Consider the following 24158-nt stretch of genomic DNA (forward strand, 5'->3'; position numbering starts at 1 on the left):
CAGACCATGGTATTAAGCCACGCAGATTACTGTAATGGAATCTATGCGGGATGCAAGGTTCAAATCATAAAGAAACTTCAGACCGCCCAAAACACAGGAGCCAGGCTTATATTTGGAAAAACACGTTTTGACAGTGCCAAACCACTCAGAGAAAAATTGCACTGGCTACCAATCAAAGAATGCATCACTTTCAAAATCTGCACGACTGTTCATAAAATTATTTACGGCGAGGCATCGGGATACATGACAGACCTTATTGACCTGCCAACCAGAAACACCACAAAATCTGCACGATCATATCTAAGCCTCCACTACCCAAGCAGCAAAGGACTCAAATACAAATTCACATATGCAACCAGCTTTTCCTACCTAAGTGCACAACTATGGAAAGCATTGCCAAAAGCAGTAAAAACTACGCTCGACCACGTAAATTTTCGGAAAGCACTAAAGACAGACCTGTTCAGAAGAGCATACCCCACCGACCCAACATAAAAATACCGGTCACTTGCGACACAATACAACCAAAGACCGTAACATACATTACCTGACTCTTCTTCCCCCTTTCCCTCTCTAAGTTCCCCCCTACTGTTTCCTACCGTACATATACCTCATTATACCACAATATCACTTTGTATTCATTCATACTATGTATTTGTTCAGACCGTAATCAGCTAACGCCATTAACGGTTATATGTAAGCCACATTGAGCCTGCAAAAGGTGGGAAAATGTAGGATACAAATGTAACAAATAAAATTAAAAAAATATATATGTGCCTTCAGTTACAGCAGGTCTAAAGCTGGTGTAAGTGCGGGTGAGTACAAGCAGGTGCACCGATGATAAGTTATTAGAGAAGAATGTTCTATCTATCTAAATTAATGTACAGTGCCTGGGGTGGGGATGGAGTCAAGGACCAGCACTTGTGGTCTGGCAACTGTTCTTCTGTAAGTACTAGAAAAGCTCTGCTAAAGACTTCAACTAAATCACAGTGATTAAATGGATCCTTAATAGTCCAAGGGATCGATAATGCACCACAAGGAGCTTGCAGGCATTCCCTGTAGGGAGGATATCTCTCTAGGTGAAGGATACTCAGGAAATAATGGAATGGTCAAATGCTTTTATGTGAAATCATTGCAAATTATTAACACAGGACAGTCAGCAGCCACTGAGCTAGAGGACAGGAAATGTGATAAAGTTTTAGGGAAAGGGATTGGGATTTGATATACCAATTCCCCTGGTTTGCAGGCCACGGCACTAACAATTAGGCTCCTCCACCTGTGACACCAACTGGCAGAGCACACCAAAGAGTTAAATAGTCCGAACAAGATTTTGTATGATCATAGGACGGAAAAAGAAATTTCCCATAATCAGAGGAAAAGGTAGCCTGATGCCCTGGAAAACTAGACCATGTGCTCTAAATAGGAAGTTCACTAACCAGCTTATTTTCGAAAGAAGCCGGCCATCTTCCGACACAAATCGGAAGATGGCCGGCCATCTCTCAAGTCTGGTGAAATCGGCATAATCGAAAGCCGATTTTGGCCGGCCTCAACTGCAAACCATCGCGGAGCCGGCCAAACTTCAAGAGGGCGTGTCGGCAGGGTACAGAAGGTGGGACGGGGGCGTGCTTAAGAAATGGCCGACTTCGCCCGATAATGGAAAAAAGAAAGCCGGCCCTGACGAGCATTTGGCTGACTTTACTTGGTCCCTTTTTTTTCACGACCAAGCCTCGAAAAGGTGCCCTAACTGACCAGATGACCACCGGAGGGAATCGGGGATGACCTCCCCTTACTCCCCCAGTAGTCACCAACCCCCTCCCACCCAAAAAATAAAAATAAAAAACATTTTTTCCCAGCCTCTATGCCAGCCTCAAATGTAATACCCAGCTCCATGACAGCAGTATGCAGGTCCCTGGAGCAGTTTTAGTGGATGCACTGCACTTCAGGCAGGCGGACCCAGGCCCATCCCCCCCTACCTGTTACACTTGTGGTAGTAAGTGTTGAGCCCTCCAACCCCCCCCCCCAAACCCATTGTACCCACATGTAGGTGCCCCCCTTCACCCCTAAGGGCTATGGTAGTGGTGTAAGGTTGTGGGTAGTGGGTTTTGGGGGGGATTTGGGGGGTCAGCGCCCAAGATAAGGGAGGTATGCACCTGGGAGCAATTTTTGAAGTCCACTGCAGTGCCCCCTAGGGTGCCCGGTTGGTGTCCTGGCATGTGAGGGGGACCAATGCACTACAAATGCTGGCCCCTCCCATGACCAAATGCCTTGGATTTTGCTGGGTTTGAGATGGCCGGCCTCAGTTTCCATTAATGGCGAAAACCAAAGCCGGCCATCTTAAACCCGGCCATCTCTTAGATTTGGCCGGCCCCAACCGTATTATCGAAATGAAAGATGGCCGGCCATCTTTTTTGATAATACGGTTCGGGACCACTGTTTGCGGTGCTGGCCATATAGATGGCCACCCATGTAGATGGCCGGCGCCGTTCAATTATGCCCCTCCACGTGTGTGTGGGTGGGGGAAGGAGTTATCAATATGGGTTGCATGTTATTTTACTGTTAACCTGAGTTATTAGTAACTAACAAGAGGAGTTAACAATGTGGGTTACTATTACGATGGGTGATTTTACCACAAGTTTTCAATGCATAAAATGGAATCCTGTGCTAAAATAGCACAACTTAACCTGTCTTAATGGTAGCCCACATTAGTAAGTTGAAACAAAGAGGCAGCTCCACTACAGAGGACCATTTGTCCCACACATAAGCGGCCCAATGGAACGGGCTTCACTTTGTATTAGGAGAGAGTTGGTGCTATGAGCCAGAATGAAACAGGAAAACAGAGAGAGAGAGAGAGAGAGAGAGAGAGAAAGAAAAAAAGTCAACCTTGCATAGGGCTTGATCTGGATCAGGTCACTGAAAGAAGGACTGAGAGGTCGAAGGACAGCCAGCCCCAGTGTTGTTGACTAGGGAGGAAGGGTTACTCTTGTTCCCTCATGCTGCTGGCTGGTGAATGTCTGTTATTCTTCCGGGAGCACTTTTGCAATTCTGCAAGGAGTGCGCATATCCACTAAGCCAATTTTCAAAGGGAATGACCCTGAGGATTTAACATAATGTTTTCCACAAGCTGTGAGCACTTTTGGGCCCACTTTCCTACAAGTGCAAAATATATTGGGCTATTTCACCATGCATGCATTTCTTTCCTCATCTTAACCCTACCCTTACACTGGCTTTGAAAATTACCCTTAAAATGGTTTAGAAAAAAAAACCAGTAAAATGAAAAAAAGAGCCCTAAAAATGCCAATAAAAATGATAAGCTTTCCTTTTATATTTCTTCAAATAGGACCTAGCTTTTTGAATGAGATACTCATAAAACCACAGGTTTTGTTGGATCAGATAATTGGACCAGTGTATCCTCTCTGCTTAGGAGAGGTAAATGACCCTATTAAGCAAGAAGATTATGATATCCCTTCACTGTCCCTACCAAGTAATCAGTAGAAGACTCTGCCAGCAAGTATTAAGCTACTAGATTTTTCATCAACCCTAATAATGCTAAAAATATTTTTAACACATCCTATTAAAGTCTTTGACCCAAGTGAGCAGGGACTGTCCTTCCTTGTTAAACTGTACAGCGCTGCGTAACCCTAGTAGCGCTCTAGAAATGTTAAGTAGTAGTAGTAGTGTATAAGTCTCCCTGCTCCTATTATGTCAGTCGAGACACTAGTCAACCTTCCTTGAAAATTCTCCTTCACTCTCTGGGTTGTGCCTCAATGCAACTCTTAGCCGTTTCGGGGGGGGGGGGGGGGGGGGGAGAGAAGCCCATTGAGGTGGTAGTAGGGGCTCCCATGCTATATCATATCATATCATATCATATCAGCTGTATCCTATCTTGTATTAATGGTGTGCATCCCTGCAGAGTGGTACGGTGGTCTCCTGTTTTACAGGGCCCCTCATCTAGGTATAGGAAACTGTGAATATGGAGTTTCCTAATACAGGGGCCCTTTTAAGACCAGATACATGGGGGAATTATTTCATTACACTGCCTCCAAATTGGTCAAATATACGTTATCCCTTTCCCCCTTTGAATCGTGTACATATTTACCAAATACTTTTATCAATAATGCCTAGGTACAAGATCAAAATATTCCCTCTCACCCCAACAAACCACATCCAAAGGAGGCCATAGAAAACCAAACTTTTTTTTTTATCCCAAAGATGTTAAAATCAGTTTTAAGCTAGATATTCTTTGAGTGCTAACTAATACAGAGAAAGACGAGGCAGAAACGTTCAAAAGGTTAAAAGCGGCATCCTATCGCCTTTAGAACGTCCTATAGACTTAAACATTAGCACTAATCTCAGTAACTGGAACTGCTCATATAAACCAAACCGCATGAGTTCCTTTCATAGGGAAGTCTGAATTTTCAGCATAATCACATGTGCACCACGAGGAACCAAGGCACCCCACTGGCGGCTAGACAAAGAAACCAGTCACAAAAAGAGAAAGGAGAATACATCACCATCGATCTGGAATTATCTGTCAAAACATAAAGGCTGCTGGCAGTTCTCTGCACAACACCAGCTGAGTATGAATGAAACGTGTCAATGTTTTCTCAAACGCTTCTCTTTCATTGTGGATTTACCAAGTGGGGGTTCATATAAATTTGTGTCATTGCTTGCGAATGGCAATATTGGGCGATTTAGATAGTGAAAACTGGAAAGCAGAAATAATACCGATGTGTGAACCAAGATCCTTTGCAGGGTGGCCAATAAAACTTAATCCTACTGAAAGGTAATTTTATAACAGAGTGCCTAGGTTAATTGGGTAGGAAGACACCCATTTTGGCCCTATGTTTTGGTGCGAAATCTTTACTCAGACGTTTTACTCAGATTTTTCAAGCCACTTTTTCGTATCAGGCTGCACGGTTTTGGAATTCTCTTCCTTCTTTTCGCTTAAGAATTTGTGGTTATCTTCAGTTTAGGAAAGTCATTAAGACATTTCTTTTTAAAAGAAATTTCATTAATTTGTGGTAACTGAGTTTGTTTTTTGAAATTATTGTATAAACTGGTTTAAACGTTGTAATTCCTGGTGTTTGTTCAGTTTTTGTCTGTTGTTACCCGCAGTGAACTTTGTGGTGTTTTGCGGGTTATAAGACTGTAGCAATAATAATAATATTAATAACATGTGCAATTTACAAACTACTACAAGTTACGTGTCGGTAAAACAAAATACGAAAGCGCTAAACCCCTACGAGAAAAACTGCACTGGCTCCCACTCAAAGAACATATCACGATCAAAACATGCACCCTAGTTCACAAAATTATTCACGGAGAGGCACCAGCCTACATGTCAGACCTGATAGACTTACCACCCAGGAATGCTAAAAAATCATCCCGTACATTCCTTAATCTTCACTTCCCAAATTGTAAAGGTCTCAAATACAAACTAACGCATGCGTCAACCTTTTCCTACCGGAGTACACAATTCTGGAATGCGTTGCCGCGAAACCTAAAAACGATCTATGAACAAGCCAACTTCCGAAGTCTATTGAAGACCCATCTCTTCAACAAGGCATACAACAAGGATCAACAAATATGAACTCCTGTACACATACCCAGAACTGCCCTTACAATATCTGACTGCTAAACCACTCTCATGTTTTTTCACTATTACTAAATGCATATAATTCGTATACAATTCTTAAATATTTCTTACTATGATTGCTTGCTAATGTACTATCATGTTCTACCATTCATGTTACCCAAAATCCTTCTGTTATACTAAATGTATACTTTCTCATGTATTCTCACTATTCATGATGTATTGTAAGCCACATTGAGCCTGCAAAAAGGTGGGATAATGTGGGATACAAATGCAACAAATAAAATAATAATACCTGCCGAACTTAGGAGTTTGCATTTCCACCACAACTATAGCGGGCGTTAGCGTGAGCACCTAAATATCAGGTGTGTAAATAACTGGCTATGCTCCAGAAAAGTATGTGCCTCCTTTCCTTTATAGAATAGGCTCCCACTGCACACTCTCTGGGTACCTGATTGGAGGTGCCCAGTTATAGAAGGCTGGTCTTATATACAGAAATGGCTTGTTGCTTGCACTTTTATCTGTAGATTTTGCACCAGTTTTCAAAGCAAAAGCATATACATACTTTCACTTTGAAACATGTGACGAATACCAACTCCCCACAGTCATATGCACCTGTTTTTGACTGGGTACCTTTTTCATAGAAGATAATGTAAATGCAATATCTATGTGCTGTTTCCCTCTGCTCCTCCCAACTGAATCATGATGCCATGACTGTCTCCTCTTAAAGTGGCTGAGGGGCCCTTTTACTAAGCCATGTAGGTACCTATGCGCACCCAACATGCACCAAATTGGAGTTACTGCCCGGTTACTGTGTGGTCCTTGCAGTAGTTTCAATATTGGTGCGCATCTGCTATGCACGTCCAAAAAAATATTTTTTATTTTCTGACACGTGGCAGCTGCGCACATCAAGTGGAATTTGATGCACATAGACCATTACCACCCGGTTTCTGTGTGAGACCTTACCACTAGGTCAATGGCTTGCGATAAGGGTCTCAGACCCAAAATGGACACGCGGCAATTTTCATTTTGCAGCACATCCGTTTTCGGCAAAAATTTTAAAAAGCCATTTTTTGTAGGTGCACTAAAAAATAATTCTGCGCGCGACCGCAACACATGTCTACACTATCGCAGGCCATTTTCAGCGCACCTTAGTAAAAGGACCCCTAAAATAGTTCTGGGACATTTGCCATGTTTTAGTGGTACTGAGGGAGAACAATTTTGATGGACAATTCACATGTCATCTAGATGTGTAAGTTGCTTTGGAACCCAATTTATTTATTTATTTTAAAAATGTATATACCACCTATGACCTAGGTGGCTTCCATAAAAACATACATAATAAAAACAAATTTAAACAACATATAAGTAAACAAAGACAGACAATACATACAACTCTGCTACTAATATCATCACATCACTGTTCCAACAGCTAATTACAATCAAGTCCATATGCAAAAAGCTGTCACAAAAGTTGTGTCTTCAAGAGTTTTTTAAACTGTGAGATGTTACCACCGTGGTGAAGTTGACCAGGTAGTGCATTCCAAGTACAACCCGAAAAGTCTTCACTGTTATCTTATTATTCTAGAAAGAACACACCACCCCACACCCTCGCCCTTCAGATCCAAGCCTCAATACCATACCTGTAACTGGAGGGTTCCATTAGCAGAGCATAGGAGAAAGAGAAAAGATAGAATGAATGCAAACGTAGCCAGGAATGATTTAACTTAACAATAATAGACAGCAGCAATAGATTGCTTTATCTAACCGCTTCACAAGGACAGACAAGGTAGTTTTCCAATGAGATGTGAAAAGTGATTTCAGTTAACCTTTTGCTGGGACTTAATCTTCTTCAGCGAACGTGCTGAAATATCTTAGGATATTGCTCTGTGTTTATACCTTCCACATGCTGGCGTCCTTTCCGTATACCACTGCCATATTGCTCACTTTGTTCATCATAACAGATTGCTTTTCCGTCATGTTCAGCTCCTCGGACACAAAGCCCACGAAAGAATTGTCTGGTGTATGGGCTGCAACACAAACAAAAATGAGTTGTCTTAAGTGCGCTACAGAGCTTGCCTTCCTCCACTTGTCTGGGAAGAGGAATAGGGAGCAGATCTGGTTTAGGTCACAACATAAATGAATTTGATGGTCGTGACTGCATGAAATGCTCCAATTTGTCACAAATGACAGTAATAGTCCATGTTATATCATGAGGTAGAAGAGCAGGTAACTTAGAGTTGAGATACTTTGGATGAACTCTGGAATATCAGTAAAGGAACTAGGGAATGATGAAAGTCAGGATGGCTTTTGGAAAGTCCTAAAAGGTCCCAGTAGGAAAGCAGATGTTGAAACATTAGGTTGGGACTGAAGTGCAGAAAAAAGATCTGTGAAGGACTCATCACTGAAACAGCAGGGCTTCATGAAGGCCTGCTGCTAGAACAGCAAGACATTAGCTATACAATAGATGAAGAACACCAGGCAGAAATGTATGGAAGAATCTTTCATTGTATCTGAACTGTATCTATATTAGGGTCTTGTTATTAACTTCTCTCCTTCATAACCATCAACATACTTTGCCCTATTAGGCCCCATTAACCTTTTTATGTTTAGAATATCAACAGGTTATTATTTTCAAAAGAGAAGGACGCCCATCTTTCTACACAAATTGCAAGATGGGCGTCCTTCTCACAGGGTCGCCCAAATCGGTATAATGGAAAGCCGATTTTGGGCGTCCCCAACTGCTTTCCGTCACGGAGATGACCAAAGTTCTCAGGGGCGTGTCGGAGGCGTAGTGAAGGCGGGACTTGGGCATGCCTAACACATGGGTGTCCTTGACCCATAATGGAAAAAAAGGGCGTCCCTGATGAACACTTGGACGACTTTACCTGGTCCTTTTTTTCTTACAACCAAGCCACAAAAAGGTGCCTGAACTGACCAGATGACCACCGGAGGGAGTCGGGGATGACCTCCTCTTACTCCCCCAGTGGTCACTAACCCACTCCCACCCTCAAAATAATTTGTTTAAATATTTTTTGTCAGCCTCAAATATCATACCCAGCTCCATGGCAGCAGTATGCAGGTCCCTGGAGTAGTTTTAGTGGGTGCACTTGTGGTAGTAAATGTGAACCCTTCAAAACCCACCAGAAACCCACTGTACCCTCATCTAGGTGCCCCCCTTCACCCCTTAGGGCTATGGTAGTGGTGCACAGTTGTGGGTAGCGGGTTTTGGGGGGTTTGGGGGACTCAGCACACAAGGTAAGCAAGCTATGCACCTGGGAGCAATTTATGACGTCCACTGCAGTGCCCCCTAGGGTGCCCAGTTGGGGTCCTGGCATGTCAGGGGAACCAGTACACTAGGAATGCTGGCTCCTCCCACAACCAAAGGGCTTGCATTTGGTCGTTTCTGAGATGGGCGTCCTTAGTTTCCATTATCGACGAAAATCAGAAAGGACGACCATCTCTAGGGACGACCTAAATGTCAAGATTTGGGCATCCCCGACTGTATTATCGAAACGAAAGATGGACGCCCATCTTGTTTCGATAATATGGGTTTCTCCGCCCCTTCGCCGGGACGTCCTGTGAGGACGTCCTCAGGAAAACTTGGGCGCCCCTTTCGATTATGCCCCTCCAAGCCTTTTAACAGGAACAGTCTTTAGTTTGTTTTGTTTTTCTTTGCCTACTGGCAGTAAGGAACTGGGGGTCCTACTCAATCATCCATCAGCTCACCTTTCAAAAGAAATGTCATCCTGAAATAAAACTTTCAGTCTGGGTCTGAAAGGCCTTCAGAAAATGCTTCAGTTTTACAATTTTCAGGTAAGCTTAAAACATCATTAGCTAAAACAGTGGGAATGGAATAGTAAAAGTATGTATGCTAATAAAATTACCAGGCTCATTAAGCAGGAGTGTCTTTGGGACAAGACTGCTATATGAGAAATCAAGGGACTTTTAGTGAATGTGCTTGATTTCTCATATAGCAGTCTTGTCCCAAAGACACTCCTGCTTAAAGTCCCTTGTACCAGGGATGGATCACAAGTCTGTGGGCACCTAGCACATAGGGCCCCTCTCTCCCTTCCCAGCCACAACTGCATATTTTTACTATCCATCCACAAGGAACACAACATACATGCAACTGGTCTAGAAGGATGAAATATTTGTATTTATTTTGCAATATTTAATGGTGCTGGATAAATAAAAGTGGCGTGGAGGAGTGGCCTAGTGGTTAGGGTGGTGGACTTTGGTCCTGAGGAACTGAGTTCGATTCCCACTTCAGGCACAGGCAGCTCCTTGTGACTCTGGGCAAGTCACTTAACCCTCCATTGCCCCATGTAAGCCGCATTGAGCCTGCCATGAGTGGGAAAGTGCGGGGTACAAATGTAATAAAAATAAAATAAATAAAGAACAAACCTTCGCACCAAAACAATAAAAGCGAAGATAGCAAAGGCAAAAAAAAAGTCCCAAATCAAGTGCTGTGATATAAAAGCTTTAATAGTTGGCACAAAAGACTCAACTCAAATCATGTTTCGGCTGCATGGTCTGCCTCAGGAGTCTGTACCAGACTTAGAGCTATTGTCACTGCTTCGTCAATGGCAAATATTTTATTGTGTATTGTTTCACTGAGTGAATTTTCCCTCAAGCTCATCGGCATTTCTTATCTTGTAAATCTTGGCGCACCTGTGTTTGAGATGTCACTTTTAATATTTAATGGTGCATCATTATGCAAAACTTTAAAAGTAAAACCAAAATTTTAAACTGGATTTGCCAAATAATAGGCAATCAATTTAGTTTTAATAGTAAGTAATATGGAACTTACGGAACATAGTCATGAACTGTTGGGGGTTCAAATTCCAGTATCCCCAGTTGGTACGATATCCATGCAGCGTAGCATATTCCTCGTGGTTGTAGGCAGGCTCTGTCCCAAAAGTGTCCACAACACGAACATGGCACCTATACCAGTGTTCATAAACATAAATATTCCTCCCATCAATCTAACGTTTTAGTTTTCATCAGAGGTACTGACCCACTTAAGCTTTCAAAAGCAATGGGTAATTTCACCCTTTTTGAAAAGTTTAAGTGAATCAATACCTCTGATGTACATATACCAGTGAGACATCATAAATACATAAGTATTGCCATACTGGGACAGACCGAAGGTTCATCAAGCCCAGCATCCTGTTTCCAACAGTGGCCAATCCAGGTTACAAGTACCTGGCAAGATCCCAAAATAGTACAATACATTTTATGCTGCTTATCTTAGAACTAAGCAGTGGATTTTCCCCCAAGTCCATCTTAATAATGGTTTATGGACTTTTCTTTTAGGAAGCTATCCAAACCTTTTTTAAACCCTGCCAAGCTAACTGCTTTAGCTACATTCTCTGGCAATGAATTCCAGAGTTTAATTATATGTTGAGTGAAGAAATATTTTCTCCGATCAAACCATGATAGACAAAAAAAAAACCCTTGGGGATAAAGGTCATACTTCATATCCTTCAAAATTCACATTTTGCAAACAATAGTTAGAATATAATGAGACTAATAGAACTAATTCCAGAGAAGGATTTGCAATGTTCTTACTACTGGCTAGAGAGTTTCAAGAAACTAATATTCTACAAACCACAAAGTTCAGTATTTTGGATTCCAGCATGTGTCCTATAATTTCTCTAAAATAATTACATTTCACTCTGAGGCTCAGAGTCTGAGCATTCTTGTGTTTATTCATACGAATGGCACATTTGTGTCCCAAGGAACTGAGACCTATCATATTATTCTTCTATGTGACCAAATATATTTTCACTTTCAAATATACTTCTAAATTTGACCTCTCAGTGGTTATAATCTGTTTTCTGTCAACATCAACTTTCTCGGATTATTTCTAGTGGCCAGTCTGTTCCTATATGGTTCTCCTAGGACCAGGGCTTTTTTTGAGGGGGTAGTCGGGGGTACTGAGTACCGGCACCTTTTCCAGTGTCTGTTAAAATTGACCCATGGACCACAAGTTTTAATGAAAGAGCTCAGGCTCAACACACCAATTCTGCCCCTGTATAAGTCGTTGGTGAGGCCCCACCTGGAGTATTGTGTTCAATTCTGGAGGCCGTATCTTGTTAAGGATGTAAAAAGAATTGAAGCAGTGCAAAGAAAAGTTACGAGAATGGTATGGGATTTGCGTTAACAAGACGTATGAGGAGAGACTTGCGGACCTGAACATGTACACTCTGGAGGAAAGGAGAAACAGGGGTGATATGATACAGACGTGCAAATATTTGAAAGGTATTAATCTGCAAACGAACCTTTTCCGGAGATGTGAAGGCAGTAGAACGAGAGGACATGAAATGAGATTGAAGGGAGGCAGACTCAAGAAAAATGTCAGGAAGTACTTTTTCACGGAGAGAGTAGTGGATGCTTGGAATGCCCTCCCGCAGAAGGTGGTGGAAACGAAAACGGTAACGGAATTCAAACATGCATGGGATAAACATAAAGGAATTCTGCTCAGAAGGAATGGATCCTAAGGAGCTTAGACGAGATTGGGTGGCAAAGCCGGTGGCGGGAGACGGAGATGGTGCTCGGCAGACTTATACGGTCTGTGCCAGAGCAGATGGTAGGAGGCGGGACTGGTGGTTTGGAGGCGGGGATAGTGCTGGGCAGACTTATACGGTCTGTGCCAGAACCGGTGGTGGGAGGCGGGGCTGGTGGTTGGGAGGCGGGGATAGTGCTGGGCAGACTTATACGGTCTGTGCCCGGAAAAGGACAGGTACAAATCAAGGTAAGGTATACACAAAAAGTAGCACATGTGAGTTTTTCTTGTTGGGCAGACTGGATGGACCGCGCAGGTCTTTTTCTGCTGTTATCTACTATGTTACTATGTTACTATGTCATAGATTCTGTGACTGGTTGCAGGGGGCCTGGCTATTGTGGGGTGAGTCCCTCAGTGATCACCCCTCCTCTGAAGGGTGGCCTGGCATTTGAGTACCGGCACCTTTTTTTGCTAGAAAAATTGCACTGCCTAGGACAGACAGGACTAGTCAGCCACACAGATAGGAGAAGTCATCCATAGTATTTCCAAGAACTCTGGTGAAGACTGGCAAAGCTTTTTCGACAATGTGGGAGTTTCCCATCTAGCTGCTATCATGGGGGAGCTCCCTTAGTCCTTTTTATTTGCAGATGACATCAGACAAATTACTCATTCTGAGAGAGAGAACCTTTGCCCCCCCCCCCCCCCATTTACTTCATAACTGTATATCCTTTATAACATTCTTTGACCTCATTAGCTTCTTTAGGGGATCTTTTACTAAGGTACGCTCGCGTTTTTTGCTTGCACTAGAAACCAGCTGGCGCTAAATGCTGAGATGTCCAATATATTCCTATGGGCATCTCAGCACCAGCTGATTTTATTTTATTTTATTTTTTATTTTTATTACATTTGTACCCCGCGCTTTCCCACTCATGGCAGGCTCAATGCGGGTTACATATTGTATATAGGTACTTATTTGTACCTGGGGCAATGGAGGGTTAAGTGACTTGTCCAGAGTCACAAGGAGCTGCCTGTGCCTGCAGTGGGAATCGAACCCAGTTCCCCAGGACCAAAGTCCACCACACTAACCACTAGGCGACTCCTCCACTAGCAACATTCCATGTAGAAGCCTGCCCTTGCAGCCACGCAGGCTTCTGTTTCTGTGAGTCTGACGTCTCCCTTAGTATCCCTTAGTGTTTTTTCCCCAGTGTGCCAATCACCCCAAAGATTGAAACACTTCCGGAAGACTCCTGAGGAAGGCGCTACGGTGCCGAAACACGGCTGTGTTGAGTCACCTATTCACAATAAAAATCATTGTTTTAACTAATTTATATGTCTGCCCCATTGTTTGAATAGAGCCTATTTTCCCCACCCCTTTTTTGTTTTCGCTTTTTTTTGTTTGTTTTTGGGTTAAGTGACTTGCCCAGCTGCCTGTGCCTGCAGTGGGAATCAAACCCAGTTCCCCACTACCAAAGTCCACCACTCTAACCACTAGGCCACTTTCATGAGCTAAAAACGCTAGCACACCTTAGTAAAATACCTCCTTAGTGAGGATTTTTGGCACAGATCTGAGGATGCTCCACACTGGACATGCAATGGAAGAAATGAAGATTAGCTTCCGTCTTCATTGGTATTCAAGTCTGAGAGAGATCTGAGAGATTGAATCAGAGAGGCAGAGCCACAGATCTTGGTCCTTATGCTTTTTAATGATTTTATAGCCCCTCTTGCCACTCTTATTCAACATCACGATATTATACCATATATATATGTGCTGATGCTTGTAGAGCTTGTAGAGTTGTCATTAAAAGGAAGATCAATAGGATGTCATTAGCATAGTATTAGTAGGATATTTGCAAAGATTTTGATATGGGACCCAGAGAACCTAAACATCAATTGAAGAAAATAGGGGATAAAGGGACCCGTTTGACTTTATTTATTGCATTTGTATCCCACATTTTCCCACCTTTTTGCGGGTTCAGTGTGGCTTACAATACGAGTTGAATGTTGGAAATACAATTTGTTACAGATAGTTATGGATTACATTGTGCAGGGTTAAGCAAAACAATTGAGGTGTCGTTAAGGAATGTAATAATGGAACATAGGCATTGCAACTTTGGAAGGAGACAATGGGAGCTTAGAGGGCGGTAAAAAGGCATGAAGGCGTATGGTATATATCTTTCTGTGAGTAAAGGTATGAGTGATGTGATAATACGGGAATGGGAGTTCAGAGGTATGAATGTATGATGCATTAGTGATCAGTAAGTGTGGACTTTATGTGTTTTGTTTCTTTCCGTAAATTTTGGCTTCTACTATAAGACCTTTTAACTATCTTCAGCTGCAATTAGGTGAAGGAGCAGTGGTGTCACGGAGGATGTTCGTCTGGCACTCTAGCTTACTTAAGATTAACAAAAAGACAGTCTCTTGCAAACCCTTGCAGGATAAAGGCATTTGGACTAATGGGCAACTCTTGAAGGATAATAGAAATGTCCACCCAGGAGCTCCTGCAGGAATTCAATCTCCCTCAGTAGTTTGTCTTCCAGGGCTTTCAACTGCTACACTGTTTAAATAATAAATTACTGATGTGGCTCTGTAGAAGCAGAATAGGAGTCAGAAAATATATGTCTTAAAATGGTAGCCCTGGGACATTTGGTTTCCAAAGTTTATCAATTATTTATCAACGGGCTTCTACATGTGCACCAGGATAGAACTGGTGTAGGTGAAAGATACAATTATCAGTCCTCACAACAATGTATCATTTGACCCCCCCCCCCCCAAATTTATGCCAATCTTCCCTTTCTGCCACTCAATCTGCATTTTTCATTGCCCACAGACGGGGCTGGCAACTAGGACAATTGCCTAGGGGCCACATGATTATCTCAAACTGAAGGAGACAAAGTCCACAGGTGGGCTTTGGAGCCCTCTCCCCAGTTTTTGCCCTGTGCCCATGTATCTCTGACATCTACTGACCCCAGTGATGGCTGTAACTCTAGTTATTGTTAGACATGTAATAATGGATACTATATAGGTATTTAGATGTACCATGATGTTATCACAATGTTTCCCACTTTAGACTATGATAAGATACAACCATCAGATGCATATAGGGGGTAGTTCTATTACATTGTAACATAGTAAATGACGGCAGATAAAGACAAGTACAGTCCATCCAGTCTGCCCAACAAGATAAACTCGTTTTACATGGTATAGTACACCTTACTCCAACATTCAAAACTATCATTTGGTAATCACTGTCAACTTCTATAACCTTAGGAAAGCACCAATCCAGATTTTCTGATGCGTTATTATGTCTAGCTATCAAAGTAATTTTGAGCCATCGGAAGGACATTTCTATGTTTTCCATGACCAAATGACGGAACCCAGTAAGACTAGCACGTAGATATGAAGTAGCTGCATCAGAACAGAGGGGCTATACTAAACAATATGAAGGTATCTGGGCTGTGGTACAGGCATAAACATCCTTGATTGAGTCATAGAGATAGCTTTCAGTAATTGGTATGCAGCACTGTTCCTCTGTACGTTCTTTGGTTATTTATTTATTTGTATTGTTTTCTTTTCTGTCAAAATGTCAATAAAGATGTTTGAAAAAAAATTGTTTAATAATAAGAGAGGCAAAGCAACCGTAAAGCAATCCAATCATCAACCATAAAGCAGTGCTGCAAAATCTCATGTAGTGGAAGCACAAACATTTATTATATAATACACATTTGTGGCTATCTTACTGATTCCAACACCGCTTTTGGTTGGTGATTGAAAAAACGTTTGTGCCAGAGGTCATTGTCCAAGCCTATTTTTATAGAGGTCCATGAGTGTCTATGCTGCCTTTATAAAACGGGCACCTTTTTGGACATTTCACATACGTGCCCTGTTACGAAATTATATCCATTATTGGCAAGGATAATCCTAAGAGGAGAAAAACGAGAAAGGTATTCAACAGTAGAATGTATCGCCCATCACCTTCACTCTCCCAGAGCTTTCTGACACTTGTAGTTCTACTAAACCAAATAGACTAGACTTCTCAGATCTCTGAGGGATAGGGGCAATAACAAAAGAAGATGAATCGAACTGAAGTAATATAAAATGAATGACGCTGGAAAGGAGAGGAACTCAATAAATCTGCAGCATGGCAGGAGATGAAAAAAAAAATAAACTTGAATAATTACTTACCCAGAGAGAACATGAAGACCTGAGTCAGCTGGCCCTCTGCCCTCAAAACCAGATACATTTTCCTACTTTACACTCTATCTAACAGCATTACCAATGATTTTCCAAGAGTTATTTCTCTCCAGGAGATATTTTGCCCAGTTTTATCTGGTGTACTTATGCAGGGGAAGGGGAGATGCTAAGTCACCAAGCAAAGCATCTACAACAAAGGCAATAAGAACTGTTCTGTCATCTCTCTCAACAGTGAAACCTACAATGTGAAGAATTGCAAAAATGGAAAGGAATGCCATGAAAGAAAAAAAAGAGACTTACTGCTGACATGGATTCACTTTATGTGGGTCAATGTGGGGATTCCTGAGCACCAGGGTCTGAGAGAGTACATCTATCATCTTTAGAGATAATATTCCAGAACTAGAATCATAATAGATAGTAAACCAGGGATAGGCAATCTGCAGAACGAATAGACACCTAGGTTTTCAGGAAAGCTGCCGAGGTTAAAACTGAAGGGGGTATCTACAGTACCTGAATGTAACTCACACTCAGCTGCCAATGAAAAGGTGTGAGCTAAATTCTAATGAACGTGCATTGGGATATATTTGCATACAACAGAAGCAGTATCCATACAAATGTTCTTGCAAAGCCACGCTGATTACTCGCCATGGAGTTTGGAGGTTGTCCAGCCCCTGTACTATATTATACTATACTATATTGGTTCTTATATTCTGCAAATTTCCATATGGATTCTATGCGGATTACAATTTAAGAGATCCTCAATACAAGGACATGTACACTTAACTCCACATTCAGTACATTAATTAACAGCTTAAAACAAAATGTTTTTTTAAGCTATCCTAAACAAATAATAAGAATCTATTTGTTTTAGCCAAAGAGGAAGCTGGTTCCATATTTTTGCTCCTTGATAAGCAAAAGTAGAGGTTAACATTTGCTTGCGACAAACATTCTTAACCGATAGATAATTCAGTTTATAGGACTATATTGCCTGAGCAGAAATAAACGAGCTCAGAACATTTAAACAATGCATCAATTCATATACTGATTTATAAACCCTACAGGCAATTTTAAATGTAATCCTTGACGTAACAGCAAGCCAGTGCAAATTTACCAATAAAGGAATGTCTCTCTCATACTTTCCTAATGCCTCACTACTGTATTTTACAACAATTGCAATCTTTTGTGTAGTTTATCAGTTATTCCACAAAAAAGAGAATTGCAGTGATCCAGATATGGAAGTGAAATAGATTGCACTACACATCTAAAATGATAAGGCCTTAATGCGGAGTGACTCCTAGTGTAGATGCGTGTTTTGGGTGCACGCAGAATTATTTTTTTAGCGCACCTACAAAAATGCAGATGGTACCTATGTGTTGCTTATTCTATAAAGGGAAGTAAGAAGTGAGAACCTACCTTCTTGTATAAAATACTTCAGTAACACCTAGAATTTAGGAATGAGCACTCATATCAGCCATGGAGTTGGTGTAAGTGCTTGGTCCTAAACGCTGGAGCTAGGTAAGTAACTTATAGTATTCTGTAAGCTTGCCCCCAAATTCTATATATGGCGCCTTAAGTTGTGCACACTAATTTGGCTGCATGGCCAAATTGCGTGCGCAATTTAATTAACAAGCCAATCAGCACCGATAATTGGTACTTAACCAATTAATGGCACTAATTGGCTTTAATTAGAATTTACTCGCCCAACTTTCTAGGCGTATTCTATAACGCAGTGTGTGTAAATTCTAATGCGCACAGTTGAAAATGGGGCATGGTCATGGATGTGGAAGGGGCAGGTTGTGGGCCTTTCAAACAAACTGTGCACACTATTATAGAATACACCCGATCTGTGACTAACTTAGGCGTGGGTATTTAAGCCTGGATTTATTCTAAACATTTACACCCATTTAAATGTTAGTTCCCACTTCATAGAATTATTCCCTATTCTGTAAAGATTCCTCCTCAGACCCAGTTAGGACTAAGACCTGAATTGTGGCAGAGCTGCCAAGGGGTCTGACCCACACAGTGGGAGATTTAGGGCCCACCCCCAGCCCACCCCACTCTGCCCCCAGCTTCGTCCACAACTCCGCCCATTGCTCTGCCCCAGCACAGATGATTCATGGCCAGTGGCAAAAGGAGTGGTCACCTTCATAAAACAGACAACCAAGTGGGGTTCACACTTTCCACAAAAACGGAACACAAACAGAAATTGGGTGGAAAGGACCCAGTATCAAGTGATCAGTCACCACATCAAGGTAAGATGCTCCAAAAGAAACCTTTATTGGGACCCAACACGGTCCGTGTTTCGGCTAAAACGCCTTCATCAGGGGTCTTGACAGGCGTCTTATATAATGTGCTGTCAATATGAATACACAAGCAAACTTTGACTAACGTCTTTTGTAGCGTAAAACATCATCTCCTATTGCCGTGAGATGGTGCTTTATGAAGGCATTTTCTGCTACCGCTGGATGGGGAGGCCACTCACTGGGAGATCCCGGCTTCTTGGTGGGAGTGCAGGAGATGACCCACAAAAGCAGGAGACTTGTTGTGAATCCTAAGGCTATGAAATATTACCTTTCAGGAGCTTCCCAGTCAGAAAGACAGGGATTGCAAAACAAAGTATGGAAAATATTTTCTTTCCTCTCACCTGTACTTTTTAAAGGACAGCCCCATATGCTGCTTCATTTGCTGCATCCCATGGTAATCCGTGTAGATAAGGTCAAAGGACAAAGGTTCAGTCAGTGGGCAGTTTCCTCTTCCTGGAGGCACTCCTAAAGAACTGGAACATTGGAAGACAGTGGGTACAACCATGTGAATAAACAAGGAAGTGGTCTCTTAGACACAAAAGCATAATTCCCTTGGTACATCTCCTGGCTATGAGCAGGCCCAGCTAAATACTGTAAAGGAGCTCCTTAGCTCTAAGGATAGGCTTCCCAAATCTGTCCTACATTTTATTTTTCATTTTTTTTAATTTAATTTAATTTTTAGAATTTTACAATGATTTCAAGAATACATCTTGATCGGTAAAGATGATTAACAAAGGGAAAACAAATTACAGTATAATTCTATAGATTTTTCCATTTTACATTGATAAAACAAATAAAAAGATAATAAACTAAAAGGTTACTAATTTTATAATGTAAAATGAAGAATTTCCAAACTCATTATTATGTTATTCATCTATAGCCCACTACTTGGGAGGCATGTCACATTATGTAGGCAATTACTAAGAATTAAATAATAATTCTTTCCTTTAGGAGATTGAGGACTGAGAGGGAGTTCCAGGAGTTCCTAACTATTTCACGGAGTAGATGTAGTTATTTGTCTTGACTGTGGAGCGGGTAGCAGGGCTGTTTTAGAGTCCAAGAAGGAATTAAATTGTTTAGGATCACTGTGCCTACATTTTACGCAGGAGTAAAGAAAAGGAGCACAGAAATCGGAGGTCAAAGGCAGAACAGAGGGGCGTTCCTAGCATTTATGTGCATTATTATAGAATAATGAGGATACGTCTCTGAGGGGCCCTTTCACTAAGCCACGTAGGCACCTACCCAATGTACATCAATTTGGAATTACCGCCTGGCTACCGCATGGCTCGGGCAGTAATTTCAGTTTTCATGCACATCTATTACGCGCACCAGAAAATAATTGTTGTTTTCTGGCGCACGGGTGGAAACCGGCATTTGAATGTGTGTTGACCATTACCGCCCGGTTAACGCGTGAGACCTTACTGCTAAGCGAATGTGTGGTGGTAAGGTCTCAAACTCAAAATGGACGAGCGTCAATTTTCATTTTGCTGCACGTCCATTTTTGCTCCCCCCCCCTCCCGAAAAAAGCATTTTTTACAGGTGCGCTGAAAAATGGATCTGCGCGCGTCCTACACTAGCACAGGCCACTTTTCAGCACACCTTAGGAAAAAGACCCCTAATTCAGGCATTTACATTTGCACCACGTTTCAGTTGGTACAAGTGGCCATACCTAAAGTTAGACGCAACTGCAGATCCTTGCTCGTTCTGTTCTATTGGCAAAGAATGCCTTAAAGTACAACTGAGTTATCTGCATCTGCAACAGCTGTCGTACAGCACGAGTAACACTTTAAATACTTTAATCTCAATTATTCCAAGCACTTACCCACACGTACCCTTATGGAAACAATTTAATTATATGTGTTTGCTTAAATAGATTTGATACTTGGCTTAGGGAAATTATAAAACAGGGCACCCAGGCTAATACCATACATAGGCCCCATATGCTGTGATTATTTCATTCTGTCAACATATTTGCCTATCAGTCTTTATTAAATCACTCAGGAAAAGTAGGCGCAATACATTTACACCTGCTCCCAGGCACATGCAATTCAGTACATGTGCCAGAAAGACCAGGTGCATAGTCACATATTTATAAATTATACAGTAAGCATGAGTGTTTATTTCTTAGGATTTATTTACCGCCCTTTGAAGAAATTCATCCAAGGAAGTGTATAGCAAGACTAAGTCGAATATAGGCAATAGACAATTACAGCAGTAAAAAAATTAAAATAATAGCACATAGTTTGGCATAGTATGTTACTTACAATGTCAACACAATATGCAATAAAAAAATCATATATCTGCTCTTGGTCCCTCAGCTATATAAAGGGGCATAATCGAACGGGGCCGGCCATCTATAAGGGCGGCCAACTCTAATGGCAGCCCCGTAAAGCAGCATACCCGACCGTATTATCGAAACAAGATGGCCGGCCATCTTTCGTCATTCCGATAATACGGTCGGGGCTGGCCAAATCTCAACATTTGGGCTGGCTTTAGAGATCGCCACCTTTGGTTTTCGCTGATAATGGAAACTAATGGCGGCCATCTCAAACCCGGCCAAATCCAAGCCATTTGGTCGTGGGAGCCAGCATTTGTAGTGCACTGGACCCCTCACATGCCAGGACACCAACCGGGCACCCTAGGGGGCACTGCAGTGGACTTCAGAAATTGCTCCCAGGTGCATAGCTCCCTTACCTTGGGTGCTGAGCCCCCCAAAAATCCCCCAAAACCCACTACCCACAACTGTACATCACAATCATAGCCCTTAAAGGGTAATGAGGGGGGGCACCTAGATGTGGGTACAGTGGGTTTCTGGTGGGTTTTGGAGGGCTCCCATTTACCATCACAAGTGTAACAGGTGGGGGGGTGGGCCTGGGTCCACCTGCCTGAAGTGCACTGCAGTACCCACTAAAAACTGCTCCAGGGACCTGCATAGTGCTTTGATGGAGCTGGGTATGACATTTGAGGCTGGCAAAAAAATGTATTTAAATTTGTTTTTTTGGGTGGGAGGGGGTTGGTGACCACTGGGGGAGTAAGGGGAGGTGATCCCTGATTCCCTCCGGTGGTTATCTGATCAGTTCGGGTACCTTTTCAAGGCTTGGTCATGAACAAAATGGGACCAAGTCGACCAAATGCTTGTCAGAGCTGGCCTTCTTTTTTCCATTATCGGCCGAGGCTGGCCATCTCTTAACCACGCCCCGTCCCGCCTTCGGTACACTGCCGACACACCCCCTTGAACTTTGGCCCACCCTGTGACGGAAAGCAGTTGAAGCCGGCCAAAGTCGGCTTTTGATTATACCGATTTGGCCGGCAGTAGAAGGTCGGCCATCTCCCGATTTGTGTCGGAAGATGGCTGGCCTTCTCCTTCGAAAATAAGCAGGATGGTCTATTAGATTGTAAGCTCTTTGAGCAGGGACTGTCTTTCTTCTATGTTTGTGCAGCGCTGCGTATGCCTTGTAGCGCTATAGAAATGCTAAATAGTAGTAGTAGTAGTAGGATGGTAAGCCGTATTGTAGAAAATCTTTAGCATCATATCTATGTATGTTGAATGTTGTAATGTATGCTTATTAGGTGTATCAGTAATATTATGCTAACGTATTATTTCTCTGGTATTTTAATTCCAGTGCTGTTAAATGTGTATATTTTTGATACTGTTTTATGGTAGTTCTGTTATTATTATGTATCAATTTACTGTTTTCACGTTTACCTCATTTAGGTGTCCTTTTACCAAGCAGCAGAAAAAAGGGCAGGGGTTGTTTTTCCCACCCACCAGGGGTAAAAAGACCCCATGTACGCATGGTCATACGGTAAGAGAACTCTTACCGCATAGCCATGTGATGGGGAGCCCTGATCACCACCCATCGAAGTGACAATAAGGGCTCCCGCGCTAACCCTGTGCATTGATGTCCGATTACCACCAGGTTATCACCGTGCAAGCCATTTCTGGGGGGATTCTTTTTCCCCCAGAAATGATGCGCACTTAGGGAGGGACTATCGCCGGAGACATGGCAAAGTACCTCACAACTCAGCAGCCGCACCTCTCCATTTTACTCTGTCCCAGTTCTTCGCTGATGACCCGGCATACTGGAATGTCCTCTGTCATCAGCTTCGAATTCAGTCCCGAGCATTCCCTCCGGAGTGCTCACCTGACACATTGAGGCTGCCTGGAAACCTTTGCGCTGCCACTTTATCCATGAGCAACAGCATTTTACCTCCGTGCTACTAGGGTTACCATTCGTCTGAATTTCCCCGGACATGTCCTCTTTTTGAGGGCATGTCCGGGGCATCCGGCGGGTTTTGCCCGCATGCACGTTTGTCTGGATTTCTGGACAAACGTGCGTGTGGGAGGGCGTGCGTGCGGTTTGTGATCCATCGGCGCCGTGGCTCTCCCCTCCCCTTCCTTACCATCTTCCCTGGTGGTCTAGTGACATCTTCGGGGCAGGAAAGAGTCCCTTCTTTCCTGCCCGGAGCGCTGCCTTGCCCATCCTCCTTCTCGGTCTCGGCTGGGGATTCAAAATGGCTGCCGAGGGTTGCAGTCTCGTGAGGCCGCTTCAACTCTCGGCGGCCATTTTGAATCCCCAGCCAAGACCGAGAAGGATGTAGGCAAGGGCAGGCAGCGCTCCGGGCAGGAAAGAGGGGGCTCTTTCCTGCCCCGAAGACGTCACTAGACCACCAAGGAAGATGGTAAGGAAGGGGAGAGGAGCACGTGATGGGGGGCGCGGGGGAGGGGACTATGTGACGGGGGAAGGGAAAGGGGGCAGAATGAGGATCCGAAAGGGGCATGACAGTGGGCGTGGCGGGGGCGGGTTTTCAGAGGACACAAAATGGTAACCCTATATGCTACACTTTGATTTTAGCAAGATAAATCAAGGAGAAACATATTCCCCTGCGGTACATCTCTGAGCATGCTGGTGCTAGCTTCTTTCTCTGAAGAGCAATCTGAGTGGAATAGTAATTAAATAGCAAGATCTTGGTGTTTTTATAATCCAAACCAAGTTTGTGATATGCTTTTAATACAGCTTCTTTTTCCATCCAATTAAGGAAGAAGCCGATAACAGCACGTGGCCGTTGATCTTTAGCTCTACTGACCCCGATCCTGTGTTCCCTCTCGCAACAGAATATGGCCTTAATACAATCAGGTCCTAAATGACTGGGGAGCCAGGAGCTAAAAAAAAAAAGGAGTACAACTCCTGGTCCGAAACTTCCTCCGGTAGACCCACAACTCTCAGGTTATTTCCACATGCTCAATTTTCCTGTCCCTACACTTGGTCACGAAGTTTGGAGTTTTCCTTCTGCAGGGTCCCCAATAAACTGGACATGTGTACCGCTTCATCTTCTCGTTCTGATACTCTCCTTTCTACTTCCATTAATCTGTGGGAGTGCATGCCGAATTTCTCGTTTATTTCATCTACTGCAGATTGTAATTTATTGAGTCTATCTCCTAGGTCCGCTGACATTGTCTTAGAAATTTCTGGGTCCCATTCTCCCACTGGGACTGTGATCAATTCAGCACTATCTGCCATCTTGCCCCTTTTTGTAGCTGTTTTTTCCCTGGGTTTTGTGG

The 24158-nt window shown here is 42.9% G+C and overlaps 1 protein-coding gene across 3 annotated transcripts in view; it reads right to left on the reverse strand.

Annotated features, from left to right (window-relative positions):
* Nucleotides 1-24158, reverse strand: part of MGAT5B (alpha-1,6-mannosylglycoprotein 6-beta-N-acetylglucosaminyltransferase B) — a 316097-nt gene that overhangs the window by 84130 nt on the left and 207809 nt on the right. For all 3 annotated transcript variants that reach the window (XM_030208153.1, XM_030208154.1, XM_030208155.1), the window contains exons 9-11: nt 18937-19068; nt 10404-10537; nt 7490-7620 (exon numbers count right to left, since the gene is read on the reverse strand). In XM_030208153.1, the coding sequence (XP_030064013.1) occupies nt 7490-7620; nt 10404-10537; nt 18937-19068 (397 nt within the window). The remainder of the gene's footprint in view (nt 1-7489; nt 7621-10403; nt 10538-18936; nt 19069-24158) is intronic.

Source organism: Microcaecilia unicolor, chromosome 6 (assembly GCF_901765095.1).
Source record: "Microcaecilia unicolor chromosome 6, aMicUni1.1, whole genome shotgun sequence".
In the NCBI taxonomy this organism is placed as follows: Eukaryota; Metazoa; Chordata; class Amphibia; order Gymnophiona; family Siphonopidae; genus Microcaecilia; species Microcaecilia unicolor.